The 19,123-nt window shown below is 38.6% G+C and overlaps 1 protein-coding gene across 1 annotated transcript; it reads right to left on the minus strand.

Annotated features, from left to right (window-relative positions):
- Positions 1-484: 484 nt before the first annotated feature.
- LOC306903121 (uncharacterized protein) lies at positions 485-5,109 on the minus strand. Its single transcript, XM_079472068.1, has 9 exons — positions 4,743-5,109; positions 4,010-4,110; positions 3,789-3,903; positions 3,575-3,692; positions 3,367-3,457; positions 3,107-3,224; positions 2,604-2,708; positions 1,033-1,215; positions 485-890 (listed from the first exon to the last, which is right to left on the minus strand). The coding sequence occupies exons 8-9, from the start codon at positions 1,193-1,195 to the stop codon at positions 664-666; spliced, it is 390 nt and encodes a 129-aa protein (XP_079328194.1). The 5' UTR covers positions 1,196-1,215; positions 2,604-2,708; positions 3,107-3,224; positions 3,367-3,457; positions 3,575-3,692; positions 3,789-3,903; positions 4,010-4,110; positions 4,743-5,109; the 3' UTR covers positions 485-663.
- Positions 5,110-19,123: the final 14,014 nt, after the last annotated feature.

The raw sequence follows: 19,123 nt of genomic DNA on the forward strand, positions 1-19,123 counted from the left end.
CATAATTGTAATTGTGTAGAGGCAAAATAGTGGAAAGTGTTACAAGAATAGAAACAAAATGTGGTCATTCTCTACCCATCTTTCATTGTATGCATGCTTGAGTGATGGCATCCATAAGATGTCTTAGTTTTTTCCTCGCCGTCCTGAATGATGTCGCAGTCCATAAGGTATATGACATCGTCCTACAGTTGTTTGAATCCATGTTTTTTTCAAAAGCAAAGTTTGGTTTGTCTGTACCATAAGAGGAAGGCTAAATTAGATGTAAAAGCACTATCTAAGCCTATTATCAAAAAGTTCAGTGAAACTTTATGTATTGCATGTGATAATATTTTTGTTATATTGTTATTCTGTTATCGATCCATGTGTTAATGTAGTAAAGTATGTAGTGAACAAATTTGTACTATTGTACTGTTGAACTATAAACAAACTGTGACATAAAACGATATTTTGTAATTAAGGAAGCAAGACTCAGTCAGGCAGTGATAGAACATTCAGGGTCAAGGTTTTATTCTTTACAATGGGGAGAAAACATGGCTTCACAAAATAGATTCATCAACCTGGCTGAGTAGACCAAAAAGTTAAGTTGCTTATTTTACAGGAGAGGAGTAAATTACTGCACCCAGCAAACTTGAGCCACCCAGAGTAAGAAGACCAGTCCAAACTCTAGTCAAATATACTGTATAATTTATCAGCAGTAGAGGCATCTGTGGAGGCATGCTGAAATGGGTCTTCATCTTCTTCTTCAACAACAGGTCCATCATTGCCACCTAACACTATTCGGGAATACCTTTCTTTCACAGCCACCAGGTCTATCTTGATCTCCTCACGCTTTTGTAGGACAGCACTGTATAGGCCACGGTAAGCTTCACCAGAAAGTCCTGAAGGGTAGCCTAAAATTTGGAATAGACAATAAGAAAGTGTTAAGTATGCACCGATGCATCAATTTGGGACTTTCCAGGTATTATCATCTTTAAAGCAGTTTATTATAACTAGGCTATAGTAAGTAAACAGCATTTAGAAATTAGTACTCACTCTGTGTGGCCAGGTCATCTGACAGTACACTAGCCTGGTCCTTCAAGGCCTTGTAGGTTCTTGTAAGATGTGTCCAGTGTCGTTTCATTTCCTCTACAAGTACAGCCTCTTCCTCAATCAGTCTCTCCAGCTGCATCACCTTGTCAAATACTTTCTTCTTCATGCCTAACGAAGTGTCAGGTTCTACAAAGACAAATAACCAAGTTAATTAACCTAGATAATATAATATTACTAATCTTAATGCCTTTTGTTAGTAAAATCCGATGTTAGTGGTACAGTTCTCTGTACCTATATACAACAAGTGACTGGTGTTGGATCTACAGTGTGGGAAAACAAAAGGACAAACCGACTTGACACATTACTCTGAGGAGTGACCTGTAGTAACTTCCTCTGGAACATAGTTTGAGTGAGCTAAAAAAAACTTGAAAGAATGCAATGATCTGTGCATTTCGTTGGTCTGAAAGAAAGAAAAAGCACATGGGCCTTTCCTTTGAAAGTCAGAGTTTAATGAAGTAAGTGTTTGAAGGGGATTCACCAAAAGGATTCATGTCAAACTTTATATAACAGAATCACAAGGCCAGATAGGACTTTCTGTTGCCAGAAGGTCTTCAATTGAAGCTACAGATTCTGTTGTGGTTGGAAGACCATTGTATTGGGATATGGCATTAAACAGCTTTTTCTTTTCCTCTCCAATCCGTCTTCGCATCTTGTGTCGCTGTTTGTTACGGTCTGCAGCAAAAAACACCACGAAAAGGGGTTTCAGGAGGATACGAATGAAAGTCATTGTGCTAATGGCGTCACAGAACATCAGATATTAAAAATGCAATTGTATAATATTTCAACTACAATAATACAACTGTGGTTAAACCATAATAGATAACCTTTAATGTGACCAATTTTCAAGTAATCCAGGGAGTTGGGTGCTGGTAACATTGGACATATAGGCAGAGTTAGGACTGTTCACTCAATGTACACTCACAGTATAAAGGTTAATAATGGTTTTATGTGCACAGTGTACTGTAGATGTGAGAGTTCAGTGTTTAGATGTGATAACTTTTAAATAACTTAATAATATCAATACATATCAGATTTTAAAATTAACCCCACAAGCACATGAGGGCATGGACAGGGTTGGAATTGGAATTGAAAATCGATTCAAATTCGGAATGGAATCGAAATCGAACACTTGAAATTTAAATTACACTTATCAATTCCTGTGTGCATTCAGAAATGTGCATGTGTTAACTTCTGATAAAGCACATGAAATACAAATTTAACATTGATTCATTATAGTACCTACAGTTTAACCATGATGTAGTTGGTATTAAACTATGGTAATACAAAATGTAATGACTAAGACAAAACATGGTTGCTATGTGTATATATACACAGAATGGTGCTCATAAACCGACATTTTTGGTAAACCTTTCAATAAGCAGGCTAAAATGACCATACAGGTCAAAGTTTTGCTTCAACTGTGGAATCAAAACTGGGAATCGATACGAATTGGTAAGCAAAATCGGAATTCAAAATCGTCAAAATACCCAACCCTAGGCATGGAGCCTACTTACTGGTTACTCGATACAGATCCCTCTTTTTCTGCCGGATGCCCAAGAATAGGCCTTCAATCAGATGTTGCAACGCCACTGGATCATCTGTTCGGAGGTCATCTGGAGCTGTAAATATTTCGTAAAGGTATTTGATCAGTATTATGCACTTTATGTTCCATCAAAAATAATTATACTATTTCTATAAAACACCTAATATAGACATTTTTAGGGATGAAAATATTAATTTATGAAAATACTGACAATGGATATCAGCAAATGTTCTGCCAAAGAATCTGGGAACATTTGCTCAGTTTGCTAATTTATTAAGGGTGAATAAGTATTATGAATTTTTGAGGGAGAAAGTTTACTTTAAAAAGAGAAAGATTCCCAATTATGAAAATTGTTTTACTGTTTGGTTTGTTCATTCAATGTAAGAAGAGTCAGGTGTTAAAACACAAACCAGCAAGGACAAATAACGTATTCAATCATTTTTAAATTTATAGGAGGCAGCAACAAGTACTTACTGTCAAATGCCCACTGTCTCACATCAGTAACCCACTGTTGCAGTTCCTCATCAGACTTTTGCGTGGACTTCTTTATAGCCTCAATGTCCTCTTTGACTTCCTTTGTCTTTTGGATAGTCTAAAAAGCATAATAAATGGAACGTCACACAAAATTGTGGCAATCCAAAATATATAAGTTCCTAATGTCCTTACAAGTTATCAGTGAACATCAGGCAGATGAAATGCAATCTTCATTGATAAATATATATTTTTTTACTTACCTTCAAGTACCGTGTAGACAAGTACTTGTGCAGGTTTCTTTTTTTCGCTCATTCCATCCTCTGGCATGCAATGTGATCATATCTACTCGTGCTGTAAAGATGAAAGAATTAAATGAGCTTTCTGAGCAGTGATGGTTAGTCTCCAAGTATGATTCATGAAAAAAGTAAGCTGTTTTAATTGTAATGCTACCAAAGCACTTACACTTACCAGCCTTACTCATGTATTTTGTAGTTAAAGCAACACGGGACGAAAAGCTGTTTACTTGTTCAACTTCTTCACCAATGGTAGTGCCTGCCCCTGTTTGGTTTTTGCCACCCCACTGCACCTAAATCATACACGCCAGATGTCCAAACCACAAATATTGAGTTCAAGGACATAAAACAGGTGAAGAACTTACCATATTGTTTGATAATATATTTACCTCACATTTTGTAGAATGCCCCTTTGCATGCATGACTGAAAGAAATGGCTTCATCTGAGTAAATTTTTTCATTTCTGGGAATGCTTGAGAAACCTTTTGCAGATAAGGCCAATATCTACACATGATGTCGGTGCAGAAGAACTTGCAATTAGTTTTTTTGGCCAGATCATTTTGCAAAAACAGAGGGTATGCAAATATCTCCCCCCTAAACATGTTCTGACCTCTAAGCAATATGCAGTGTCTGCAAACTGCCACCTCTATGTCAGGAATCACAGAGAACGAACCCAAGCGCAGGCAACAGGAGATGAAGGGGTTCACAAGACTTTAATAAATAATAAAACAGGAACAAAACAAAAACCCACGAGGGAGTAACAAAACAGTACACAATAACAAATATGATAAAAACTGATTACTAAACACTCAACAAGAACTCAATATTAAACACTAAGACTAGACTATACTTTACTTGACAAGGCTTCAAGGACACAGTAAGGAGAACAAGCAAGGGATATTGTACAACCAACGAGCACAAGACAATAGACAAGAGGGTATTATATAGGGAGACTAACAAAGGGGATAACGATGGGCAGGTGTGGGTAATGCGACACAGGAGGAGAGCAATACTAGAAACGAGAGGGGCAGGGCCAAATGACGAGACAGGAGAGAACGCATATTATGTCCTGATTGACCATAATATGTTCCTCTCCACATAAAACACGTGGATCTGTCATGATTCTGCCCCTAGACCAGAAAATCAAGACAAGAGCAGGCAGAATCATGACAGGACCCCCCCCTTTAATGAACGCCCCCTGGCGTTCACCAAAGGAGCAGACTAACGAGACAAGACTGACTGGGAAACGGACAACATCCAACAAAACATGGTAAAAAATAACAAGGGCAGACAGGCAAGAATAATCAATGGGTTGGGGTGACATAATAAAAAAACTGGGAGACCATATCCTTCCACCACTCAGGATCGGAGGTGCACGGCCATCGGGGAAAGGTTGCACCATCCATGGATGCCTGCTGGGTTCTGTAGTGGCTTGTTGGTTCTGTCAGGAATCACAGAGAACGAACCCAAGCGCAGGCAACAGGAGATGAAGGGGTTCACAAGACTTTAATAAATAATAAAACAGGAACAAAACAAAAACCCACGAGGGAGTAACAAAACAGTACACAATAACAAATATGATAAAAACTGATTACTAAACACTCAACAAGAACTCAATATTAAACACTAAGACTAGACTATACTTTACTTGACAAGGCTTCAAGGACACAGTAAGGAGTACAAGCAAGGGATATTGTACAACCAACGAGCACAAGACAATAGACAAGAGGGTATTATATAGGGAGACTAACAAAGGGGATAACGATGGGCAGGTGTGGGTAATGCGACACAGGAGGAGAGCAATACTAGAAACGAGAGGGGCAGGGCCAAATGACGAGACAGGAGAGAACGCATATTATGTCCTGATTGACCATAATATGTTCCTCTCCACATAAAACACGTGGGTCTGTCATGATTCTGCCCCTAGACCAGAAAATCAAGACAAGAGCAGGCAGAATCATGACACTCTAGGCCTTCTTCGTCACATTTGGAGTTTGTCTTCTTAGAGGTCTCCCTGGCTGCAGCCCATGTTGATGTTCCACAGGTGCCTTTTCCATTTACCTGTAACATTGAGTCATATCAAATATAAAAAAAAAATTACTGACTACAGTCCTAAGTCTTTTGACAAATATCTTACTGACTTGATCTTCTCACGAACACAATCAACAAATGTTGCTACATCTTTGTCATTGGCCAGAAAAACTCCATCAAAAAATGGTTGTTCCTCTGCCCTACATAAATAAAATATGTTAATAGCAAAAATTATTCCAAAGACATTTTGTATCTGGGGTGCAAGCTGGGCAAGAGAAGTGATAGATGCCGCAGAGTTTTTCTCTTTCATGACGACAATATGTCCATTCAAGGAAAGCTTTTTGGAAGATGTCGCCACAAATGTTACCTCTCTGGAATTAAAAAATTTTGAATACAGTGACATGCCAGTTAGACTTGCACAAATGAAGAAAACAAATGGCCTTCCAATTGTTACCCTTCCAAATTGTTGCGAGCGCTGTTCTAACATTTTGACAAAAGCTTGTCTTGAAAGACCAGGGGCCTCATGTACAAAGACTTGCGTTGAATTCATACTATAACATTGCGTACGGACAAAGCTGTAAATGTGCGTACGCACAAAAAAAAACAGATGTATGAATCTCTGCGTACGAAGGATCCCACGCATATTCTCTTTGTACATCCCAATTAACGTAGAATTGAGCGCACATGCATGAGCACAACTCCCCACCCAGTCTCCTCCCCTAATTAAATCAATTTAAATATGGTAATGAGTTCACTTTGGCAAACGATAGCAGTAAGAAAATGGCTAAAGCAAGCGGCAAGAAACGAAACTTTACGGAAAGTGAAATAAAAATTTTTTATATTTTATTTGGAACTTTGTCCTCCGGAATTAATAACAAAAGGAAAAAATATGAGTGGGAGAGTTTGGCTGGAGCCGTCAATGCGGTGGGATCTGAAAGTCGCACTGTAAATGACCTTAAAAAGAAATGGTCTGATATTAAGGTGGACGTAAAACGGAGAACTGCTGCGCACCGACAAAGTGTGGGCAGAACAGGCAGTGGTAAAGGGGTCGATGAACTAACACCCTTTGAGCAGAGAGTTGCCTCAATTATAGGTGACACTTTACTCTCTGGAGTGGTATCTGCTGCTGTGGGAGACTCAGATTCACTACAGGACTGCCACGAAGGTAACAATTTCTCATTTGTTTTTACTTTGGTATATATAGCCTTTTTCTTTATCAAATGCATGCAATGTAGTTGACCAAAACTACACCAGAGATTTTACATATCCATTGCATTTATGGTAAATGCGTGTGCCCCTTAAAAATGGAACGGACTCAAATCAAAGTTAACATGTGCCTGTGTTTATTTAGACTCATATGGTGCAATAGCCGGAACATCCACTGGCACGCACTCGGAATCCTCCCCTCCTAAGCAGCCAGCGCCCACTGTGCCCAGTGTTTCCAGTGCTCCCACCAGTGCTGACGCCCGTCCGTCTGGCCGCGTCTTGACGCATGCTGTTTTGGAGTCACAACAGCAAATCGTAATGGCCATCGGAGAAATCAACAGTCACCTTAAAAATATCACTGACCCACTCACAGACATAAGCCACTCATTAAAGGAATTGGTCAAAAAATGAACTTTGTCTCCGATTACCATTTATATTGTTGCAATCACATGTTGACGGGCCTGAATAGCTTGTTGGTTGGGCTGCACATACATTGGTCCTGGGTCAGGGTCATCTGGCGGTGCTGCCACCTCACCAAGTGGTATGCCATGCCTGTGCGCGACATTGTGCAGCACACCACAGGCCAGCACAATGCGGCACACCTTGTCAGGGCGATATAACAGCATCCCCCCACTCCTGTCAAGGCAGCGCCACCGACATTTCAGCTGCCCAATCGCCCGCTCTACAACTGACCGAGTGCGAGAATGGGCATTATTGTATCTGCGCTCTTGGTCAGTTTGTGGGTTGGTGAGGGGGGTTAAAAGCCACGTCTTTAGTGGATAACCGCGGTCTCCTGAAGGGTTATTCAATAATTAAATGCAAAAAATATATATATAATATACAATAAGATAAAGCATAACTTTAAATGCATCACTTACCAAGAATCCACCCATCACGCACCCTGCCAGTTTGGAGCCTCATCCCAACCATGCTGTTTGTAAGGATGTATGAATCATGGGTTGACCCAGGCCACCTTGTCACAATATTTGTTAGGCGCATTTGTGCATCACATATTATCTGCACATTTATTGAATGGAAATGTTTCCGATTCACATATGCAAATTCTTCTTCAGATGGCGCCTTTATAGCAATGTGTGTGCAGTCGATCGCTCCGATTACATTAGGGAAACCGGCTATCGCTGCAAATTGCGTTTTAATGTTTGGCTGGTCAACTGCATCATATGGGAACCTTATATACCTGGTAGACATACGGATGATCCCGTCCCATAACGCTGGCATTGCGCGGCTCAAAGACGACTGGCTTATTCCTGAGCGGTCTGCCAGTTCCCTTTGGAAAGAACCAGTTGCCAGAAAACCAAGTGTTGTCTGCACCTGCAAGGGAACGGGTATTGCGTGGCTCCTCGCTGTCGCTCTCTCTATATTCGGACCCAACTCAGCACAGAGCTCCAAGAGGATAGCCCTTGGAAATCTGAAACGGCTGATAAGCCAGTCATCATCCTGAGCAAGAAAATCATTGTGGTCCCTAAAAACTCGTTCTCTTCGGATTCTGCCATTAGCAATGTCCTCTAATAAAGCCAAAGCTGCCATTGCCATAGACTAAGGGCTGTGTCAATTTGCATACCGGTATGCTTTTATATGTTCTTATTTAATTGCATAATTGATATAATTAATATAATCCCATAAGGCTTGTGTGACAATATATGTCAATTATTTATAAATTGCTAATTAATAGCAATGTTTCCCACAGGTGGTGGTGCGATAGACTTGTAGAACAAATTATTGTGTAATGTTTACAACTTCACTTCATTGCCTGTAAGAGTCGCCAACGAACAAAAACAATGAGAAATGTACGTACGCCAGACATGAAGTTGGCTTGGAGGAACGCACATTCTCGCGTTAATTTCACCGTTAGTACATCCGACCGTGAGCGTGAAAGCTGACGTACGCAAAGTTTTTGTGCGAACGCAAGGTTGATACATGAGGCCCCAGGTGCATTGATCTTCAGGTCCTCAAAAGAGGTGAAAAGGTCTAGCTGGAATATGGTTTGAAATCCGACAGTGCCTGGCCAGTAACCACTACACAGCAGGTCCCCCACTTCAGGTGTCCATGTCGCAAGACATGTTCTGCAATTCTTAACTGGCAGGAACATGTCATAGCGACCTGAAAAAAGTTCAAAGGACAAAAATAGTACACACGTTAACACTCTTGAGACATCTGTCAACAGAGCTGTGCAGATTACTTACAAAATGTTATCCATTACTGATTCCAAATAACATGACAAAATTGTAGTTGGAAACCATCACATTACACATTTTAGGTAATAATCAGACAACTTTTGACCTAAATTGTTTCAATTGGATAATCTTTTACCATGTCATTATAAAAATACAAAGAGTAAAAATATTACATTTGTTGTTGCTAACAACTTACCATTCTGGAAAACATTGACATAATATAATGTTATTTGTGAAGGAACTGCGGGGGGTTTAAGAGTTTATATGGAAGGCTAATGATTAATTAAATGACACAAATGTTAAATTATAATAAATCATTTTTTTATTAAAATTAAAAAATACTAAAAAATAAAATAATTTATTTGTTTACATGCATGCGATTTTACCATAACCAATAACAGAGAAACAATGAGCATGCAAATGTAATAATTATTCAAAAAAATATTTTAAAATCTCTGGGGTATAAATGAAATGAAATTGAATTAACTGTAGTCTGATAACAACTATGCCAATAGGCAAATACAATTGCGTGTCATACAGTACCATTTATACAGATGACTGCAACTGATCGTCCAGCGACAACAGACAGGTTTTGAGGGTCACAATCACACACTTTTTCAGGTTGTGTAATTGGCAGCAAGCACACTAGATGAAAGGAAAAATACATTTTAAAAAAATAACATGATTTTAAGCTTTCAAGTACTTCCTACCTTGGTCATATATGACATTTTGGCCACGAAGTTCTTGAACAGCAGTTGATGGAGGGACAGGTTTATAGAACCCATCTATAAGAGTCTCTCTGTTGTGAAAAACTAGATGTTGATGCATAGAAACATCACACTTCCCACAGTAACGGGGTTTCGGCAAACAGTCCTTGCACCTGATGACTGCTTCTTTCAAGCTGCAGTGATCACAAGGACCAAGATGCACACAGTCTGAAGCAAGCAAGCTGTCAAGGAGTTTTGGTCTTGCTTCCTGCCAGCGTTCTTCAGACAAGGATTGCCTCAGTGCCCAATTATTAGATGCTGATGATCTGGGTTCATCACAGTCCATTGCATCTTGGAGTAGATGTACTTGTAAATCTTGCAATAAATGAATTTACATTACAATTCATTACCATGAACAAGCTTGTAAACAGAGAACACAAACACAGTTTATGTTGTTTAAAAAAAACAATCTCTTGAGTGCTACACCTAAATATTCTGAGGCAAATATGTACATTTTCATAAAATGCTGGCACTTTTATTAATTCAGAGACAGTTCTGAGGGGTAAAAACTTTATACTAAAAACAAATTAAAAGTAAGCATACCAATAATCCGTTGTGCATCTACTTCTCCAAAAATGTTTGCAAGTTGCTGCTTCAGATGTGTTTGTAGTTTCTAGAGTTTTATTGCAGTAGCATGCATACAAAGAACAGAACAGATGCAATGGGAACTCTTTTCCACTGTTCAGCAGCTCATATGAAAATGTATTTTATAAAATGACCTGTCTGTTAATATAGACAGACTTCAGGGTATAAATGTCAAAGATAAACAGTATTTGGTTGAACATATGATTGTACATCGAATCAAAAAAAACAAAAATTGCTTACCGATCTCAACTTCTTGATGGTTACTTGAAGAGGCACTGGTTGAGGCAACTGGTCTTTCAGATCGGTCTAAAACAAATGGAAACAAATTTAATTTACAAAAAACTTAGCGAAGATCAAAGGATCAAGAAAATATAAAAACATACCTGTCTTTCGTTTGTGCTTCTCATAGACCAAGAATCCTTCTCGGTCTCTTTGTTTCCACCTGAGTTTTATCTTCTTTCTTTTTCGTTTTTTTGGTGTTTCTTTTACTGCTTCCTCACTCTGTATTACTCAAACATAAGAGGTAGAACAATGACTTCAAAATATACATATTTAAGAATGTGTAGAACGCGTTTCTGAATTTCATTTTTCATGAAAGTTGAAAAAAATACAAACGATGGAACACACACACATACAGTGAAATACTGCTTGATGCAGAATGCTGGTACATAATTTTATGAAAAATACCTGTATCTCCTCCAAATCAGCCATTATTTTATCGAGATCAGGTTGTAATTTCTCCTCCATATTTTACACTGGTGTAGGCTGATCAGACGACCCTTTCCCAGTTATTTATTTTTTAACACCTGAGGGGCACAAAAAAAACTAAGTACACAACAAAACAAATTAAAATATGTGGGTATGAAATCCCCACATATGAATGATAATCTACACCAACTACTCTGTTGGAATTAAAATAATTGAAACCCTTTTGACCGACATGGGTGCCTCATTAAAGAAGTAAATAGTCACAGGTTCCGCCATTGTTATTTGGCTATACGGAACCATCGAGGCGAAGCGCTTGGACCCGGAAGAGGCTAAACGTCACGACATTCGGCTTCAAATATCATTATAAAGACACATTGCTACGGCTGGAGTTGTTTGCAGAGTGGGCATGTCTTGAATGCAACACTTATCAGGGTGTTGCACCCTGGGCACAATCTCTGTGTGTTTCCCGGCATCTCTAAACAGAAGAAAAAAAGTAATACAAAATGTTTTTGTACCATATGTAAAAAGAGGTCAAATTGTAACGTTTGATGAACATTAAAACAATGTTCTGCGTGTTCAGAATTGGAGAGAGGCCAGTCAAAGTAAAATCTTGAAGTTTATTGATCAGAAGATTCAAAAATACAACAGCTGCTGGGTGGGTTGCCTCAGACTCAGTCTTACAAGAGAACTGATATCTTACAAAGGACCCACACCGAAGAACAATTTTACAGCCTATTTATAATCCTTTTTGGTGTCCGCTTTTAGCTCGAGAAGCTAATGTCCTTTTGCGGATGTGAAATCCTGGGAACACGTCCAATCCGCTGCCTCTCCTTTGTTCCTCAGTTCACGCTGCTGGTCCCGACTATTTGTGGAGACCCCATACCTCACCAAATTTCAATGAGCTCTGCGTAATCTGATCTTTACACACACACACATATTATTTTGGTACAGAAAGTTCACTCCAAATAAGTCCTTTGGTTAACTCACACACTTGTTATATTTTTAACATATTATGCACAGTTAATGATCAATAATGAAATCATAAAGCATTTTAAATGTAAAAGCACGTTTAAACCATAATAAAAATCACAATAAAAGTCCTTCACGTTACATATCATTATAACATAAATGAACTTTTTTTAAACTAGGTTGTTACTATAAAGACTAGCCACATGGGCAGGTATCCATGGCTCAAGCTCCACTCATTCTGTGGCAGGTACGGCTGCTACATAAAATGCATGTACAATACATAAATAAATATGCAAGCATGGCTTTTGCACAAGTTGGTGCTACATGGAAAGACTAACCTGATAAGTCAACATTTTACTATGTTATCTAATTTTCATTGGTTAATGGAAAAGTGTTTTAACGTTTATGAAAATATATTTCCATAATTATTTATTAAACCTAGACTTCAACAACAACTGAGAGCTTTGACCTAAGTGTGATATTCAGTTACAAAGATTATCCTAAAACTGAACATTAGTAACTTACTTTTCGCGCGCGCGCTCACAGGATCGCCTGTCACACACGTGAATTCAGTTCAATGAAGACTCGCCCTGAACGGCTCATTGAATCATTGAGTGGTTCATACAATCGCAAATGAATCATTTGGTGAGATTTGCGAACCGATTTACCCGGTTCATTCAAAATAATCAGTTTAATAATCAATTTTCATGAGGGGCACATCGTGATTTCTTTATTTCAAAATAAGGAGTAACGATATGCTTTATGTAATAAAGCGGAGTAAAAAGATAAAAACGTCATTACTGTCCACCACTGCGAATAATACACTGAATTATACAGCGATCTATCTATATTTTCAAAGTTCACCAACATTATTTAGCTATCCGGGTAACAAGCCACCTAGCTACTAAATGTACCGCAGAATACGTAACGTTCATTGTAAAACAAAACTTTAATTGTCGGCGGTGGCTAACGCTAGCTAAATTACTCAGGCATTAGCTTAACTTAACTGTCCTAATGGCGTCACGAGCACTCACATGATTCTAACGTTACAGTTAAGTTTCCATTAGAGCAAACATGTTTCAGTAAAACAACGTAACAGTTTACAATTTCACTAAACAAATGCAGACAGCATTAGGATAATGTGATATACTGTACTGACTGTCAATTATGTGGTATCGACCGCATCGATGTGTCACACAAAGATCTTCCCTTTAGCGCCCCCAGTGGACTTTCGTGTCTGAAAACTGTAGAAATATGTACCTGCTGGAACGTAATTAGTGGCGCTGCAAAAAGTGTGCAGAGGTACGTCTTACCCATGAGACCAGGTTGCCGGATATACAAGTGTTGCATGGCAAAGTAATACAATTTAGTTATTTAATATACGTTTTCTGCCTCTGCCAGATATCATAAACGTTCTTATTAAAAAAACATTTGCTTTTAAATATGACGCTGTTCGCGTTGTCTGCACATTTATCGAAATGAAGATGTCAAAAGTGCATTTTTCACATTTGAATTGTTAAATGCAAGGTAAAACATGTTTTTAGAGAGAAGTAGGTTGTGCTCTGTGTGATTTGACGTTGTGGCGCGCTAAGATAATCAGTGATTAATTAAGAGATGATTAAGAATTAAAGACAACACCTGCTGTTAACAAGCAGAATCACTGAAGAAACCAGAAACAGAAGAACTACATCTGACATCCAATCATAACAGTAGATGAAACCAACAGAAGATAAAAGAAGGCATTACATTTCATAAGATCTGAATGAACCACAAACATGATTAACATCTTAACTAACTAACCAATGTTTATTTTCTGTCAAAGGTTTATATGTTGAAGTTTTATTGGTCAAAATATGATGTCACCATTATGGTGGTCAGTGTTTGCTTGTGCTCTTGATATTAAACTACATAAACTAGCTTTTCTCTGCAAACATGTACGTGTGTTAAAGCTGTAAAACTAGAAATTGCTAGTGTCTTAAACAGTGGTCTGGTCATTGTGGCTGATACAGATCATGTTTCACATCGTTAGTCTGTTTAATTATTAATACCTTACATCTAAGGTTTATATTGATATATTTATACCTCTGCAGAACTAACCATGAGGACATACATTTTTATGGTTAAATTAAACCAGTGGCGGCGCCAGGGGGGGTCTTGGGGGGTCTCAAGACCCTTCCAAAAAACGCCTTGACCCCTCATTAGACCCCTAATGAGTAAAAAATATTTCCTGATTAAAAAATATTTGATACATATTAAAATATATATCCGGGATAAAGATTTAAAAATCGTTCTCTTCAAACTACGCAGAACAATAATAATTAAGAATTTAATCGACATATAAAAAAATATAAACATCAGAATCAATGCGACGCCCCATGAACGTTGCTGCCGCTGCGTCTTGCGTCATTGCGTTCAAGGCGCTGTCGCGAGACCGCAAGAGCGGCTACGAACTTTTCTTGAAGCTAAAAATGGATCGTTTTGTCATACCTAAAAAAGGGCGGAGGAGACAGGTGAGCAGATGGAAAGAAATGGCGCCTCATCGAGCGCTACAGCGGGCACAGATGGTGGGAATCCTGACGGCGGAGAGGATTTAACTGGGGATTTAATCCATGGCCCAGCCGAGAAACCAAGACAGCCTCAATTTAAATCATACACGCGTAGTTCGTTTGGATTGTAAATATGTTTTCTGTCATGGGTGTGGCCAGCGCCGCCGCTACCACGCGCTGTGCGTAAGGTACCAAGTGCTGAGGCGACACCAAAATAGCATAATGAAAAACATTTTTTCAAATCTAATATTATTTCATTAGGCTATAGAAAAATGATTAGGCAGGCACATTTTAGCCATGTATATGTAAAAAAAACACGGCCGAACAATCCCATATCACCACGACCCGCCCATGCACGGTCCGCGCGGCAGCGCCGGTTGATCGCGCGTGCGCCTGACGCAGTGTAACAGACTGTAGTCTAGGCAACTTATTTGGAAATGGCCCCGAAAAGACATTAGGAGTCAGGATCAGAGAAAAGAAAGAAGAAGAAACTGCGAGATGATGACCGTGCATCACATGCAGGTATGTCCATGTTTAATTAACTTAAATTCGGGAAATGTGGATGTGCTGCTACTAATTCTGTTTACTGAAGAAAAGTTTGCACTTTCAAATGTGTAGTGTGTGTTGGCTATTCTACATATGTTTACAAAGTCAGCAAAGCTGTGAAGATTTTACTTTCTCTATTTAGTGTTCCTAGGTTTTATACTGCGATGCTGCTATTGTGTTATTGGTATTGAGTTATATGTTTGGTAATAAAAAGTTAAACTGGCAAATTTCAGGGTGGGGGAGGCATCATAATGGAATTATGCTTAGGGCACCAATATGACTAGCAGCGGCACTGGGTGTGGATATGGCAATTAAAGTGCATATTGTTTGCAGACTACAATTGATTAATTAATTAAAAACAAAGTAGTTGATATGCTGTGTTGTTTTATTTGTTTAGTAGCATTAATATGGAGTTATTACCCGTGTCCACTGTATTTTCTGTTGGTTTTCATGAGACCCCCCTTTAAATGACCAGGACCCCCCATTGACCCCCCAATCAAAATTGTCTGGAGCCGCTACTGAATTAAACTGATAAATAGTTTCACTTGGATGCACACAGACATCAAGAATTCACGTATCAATAAAAACAATGGTGAGAATAGACGAAAAGTTTCATGCTGCAATGGATACTGTGTACCGCAATAGTACAGAAATCTCAGCATGCACAGTGTCATGTATTAATTATCACCACGGTTGACAATTAGGAAAGCGTTGATGTTTATTCTTCAGAGGCCTAAGTCATATATTTTTCCATTTTTCGTTTTCCTGTCAGTTGTTTATTAGAATTAAAAAAAAATACAGTCTTGTAATACATGCACCATATGTAATAACCCAAATAAAAAAATGGATTTACATTGTGATATTCATTCTTAAATCTTGCAAGCAGAATTCACTAAAGTCTTAATTTGTGAGTGCGTTTCTTTAGCTATGCTGAAAAACGACCCTTTTTATCTTCGAACAGCCTACTTGCTCTTGTTTCATAAGGGCCAGCACCACCTCTTGAAGTATGATTAAAAAATAATCGTCAGCCAGTGCAGCAGCTTCCCCAACTGACTTAACTCCACGCTGACCAATATAGGTAGCAATGTTTGTAAACTGCTCCAAAATAACTAACTCACGCAGGCTTTTAAAAGAGTCAACCCCGGCAGCAGAGCACCACTGGTCAAAATGTCTAGCCAGATCACGCATAAACTCTGTGTGACTTGTCTCCACGTCTCCAACCTCGAAAACGCAGTCGGTATGCCTCTGGGACAAGTTCATAAGCTTTTAGAACAGTAGTTTTAACCACAGAGTATGTATCACAATCAGTGCTGCTTAAAGCTGAAAAAGCCTGTTGTGCTTTTCCTGTTAACACACACTGTAATATTAACATACGCGTGGAGTCAGACCAACCTCGAGCATCTGCTAAACGCTCAAACAAGGAAAAGAATGTTTCCGGGTCCTCCTCATTAAACCTGGGAACTAACCTCAAATCACTTAAGTCATCGTGCTTCGTGCTAATTGCCTGCGCCACCACGGGGCGATCCGCCCAAAACGCCTCGCCCTCAAATTTACCTTCTCTAATCAGCAAAAATTTTTGTCTCTCCAAATTTAACTTCTATCGCTCCAAATCCTGTCTCATGTTTTCCATCGCCTGCTCTCTCATGCTCAGCTTTAACACGTAACAAAAAGCAATTCTTTCTGCTGTTCAAATGATAAACCAACTGGGCTTACACTTCCCGACAGAGACGCTTCAACCAAAGTGTCAACTTTACCTGGCATTAAAACACCACTTTTTAGCAACTCCACTTTCAAATTACTCTTAACACAATCTTTTGTTTTCCGGGCATCTCCTATATTAACCTTATAATACTCTGCAATTCTGATCAATTGTTTCTTAGTGCAAATATTTAATCCAGATTCGTCTGGCGATTCAATAAAATCTTCCACTACCTCATCCATGGCTAACAAATTCACCAATAAAGATAAGCTTAAATGACAATTTATCAGTACCCAAGGTCTGTTACAACCACAAACCAAGAACGGCGTTTCCCCGCTAACTACCTAGCCAAAAGGCTAACTTACTGAACCCTAGTCTTCGTGAGGCGTAGCGGTGGGTTTTTATGCATTTAGAACCCGCTGGCTCGGAAAAGGCAACCAGCAAGCTGACAACCCCTCTGAAACCACGGAAATGCTCCCGAGCCGATGTAGGGAACAAGGAAATGGGAAGCTCTACCCGCCGTACCTCCACACTAAAACAATAATCCAGCGAACCCCCTATTGGGAAACGCTGCTACACCTACAAGGACAAAACGCCAGTCCAAAACATGCAAGGGCACTTTGACAAACTATCACTTACCTACATAAGCCTCTAGAAACAACAACACACGGCCAAATAATCCCGCTTGAGTACGCCAACCCACAAATCAACATAAAAACTAATCAAACGCAAACCCCTTGGTCCCACATCCGAGCTTCTATTTCAACACCATTCTTCCCAGGTGACAGCAATTAGGCCTGAAATAGAGGAGGGGCAAGAGAACCAGCAAAGACAGGCCAAGGGCCGTAACAGCAAGTGTTTATCTTAAAACACTACAACAATTGATTATAACATTGCTTTAGTTTTGCTCTTAGCACATTTACTTTTTAAAGCAAACACTGACCACCACAATGATGGCATATTTTTTTAACCAATGAAACATTAATAGCAATTCTCAATAATTACTTCTGTGGACGTCTTAGAAATAAGACGTGAAGCTGTAATGCTGTTTGTAGAGTTGCTTATTAAGATCTTGCGAGATGTAATATGTGATTGTTGTGATTGGATGTCAGTTGTAATTCTTGTGTTTCTCATTCCCTCAGTGATTCTGTTTGTTAACAGCAGGTGTTCATCATTAAGGCTTAATCATCTCTTAATTAATCACTCAATTTACTCATTAAATTCAACACCTCAATAATGTTACTTTAACACACTGTGTGGGACCATATATACTTTGAGTAGTGTTTATTTAACACTGGCCATTTTAGTGTATATAAAATACGTTTATATATAATATAATACTATAATGTAAAAGTTTTTTCCATTAAAATGATTTAAAAATGACGAATAAAATCTACTTTAATTGGTTAAAGATTTGGCCTTTTTTTTAATAATTCCAAAAAGAGATTATTGAATGAATTCAACATAATGCAATGGAGTTGTCTTCAATTTGCAAACATTTCCTGTAAGCGAGGAGCTCTCGAACATGAAGCACGCACACATGCACTGTAGATTGCCAGCTGCAGACAATTCATATCTGGTTGCACAGTATTTTTATTTTCTTGTCAAAAGGGCATCTGTAAAACTATTAACGTCTGCAGTCGAACAGTTTCTGCTCACGAGGCCTGTTCGTTACTGGAGTTTCTCGCTGGAGGCAAATCTCGTCAACGTTAAGTTCCTAACAAAGGTAAGGAAGATTTAATTTATACAGGAAAAAAATAACACTTGCAAATTGTTCAAGTTGTCTGCTTGATGTAATGTGAACGTCATTGTTGTGTAACGCGTAACATTAGTGGTGGCTTAAATAGGACATTTGAACTTAAAATTTTTATATAGGGCTGCAACAGTTAGTCGGCTTTGTCAATAACGTCCACAATAAAAAAAAACTGTTGACAAATAATTTGGTTGTCGAGTAGTCATTTGATTTCACATGACTTATTTAATGGCCCGCAATAACTGTCGCTGTAGCGCGACTACCCTTCCAGAGGCAACGCAATAGAAGAACATGCCGCTTCACAAAGCTGAACTGCCAGATAGGTCTAGCTGTTACGATCACCACAGAGCGTTTTTTGCATCTTACGCCTATTTTGCCTGGCTAGCATATAAACACATTAACCGACCTTCACCACTGATGTAAGTATTGCAATGATTAGTTATTATTAGAACATCAATATTTTTAAATCTACATATAATGTATTTATACATTATACGTAGTTGTATACAAATCAGTTGTATGTCATTTTAACGTATAATGTGATATAAAAACTATAAAGGGAACAAAGTCAGTACATCATTGAGTTTTATTCCTTAAGAAAAATGTCTATATCTACAAATTAGATTATAAGTATAATCTGTTCTGTGGTTCGATGTTGCAGAAAGTTTATTTTATATCTTAATATATATATTGAAAGTTGTGACTACCCAAGTGTTTGC

This window comes from Barbatula barbatula (assembly GCF_947034865.1).
Source record: "Barbatula barbatula genome assembly, chromosome: 13".
Lineage (NCBI taxonomy): Eukaryota > Metazoa > Chordata > Actinopteri > Cypriniformes > Nemacheilidae > Barbatula > Barbatula barbatula.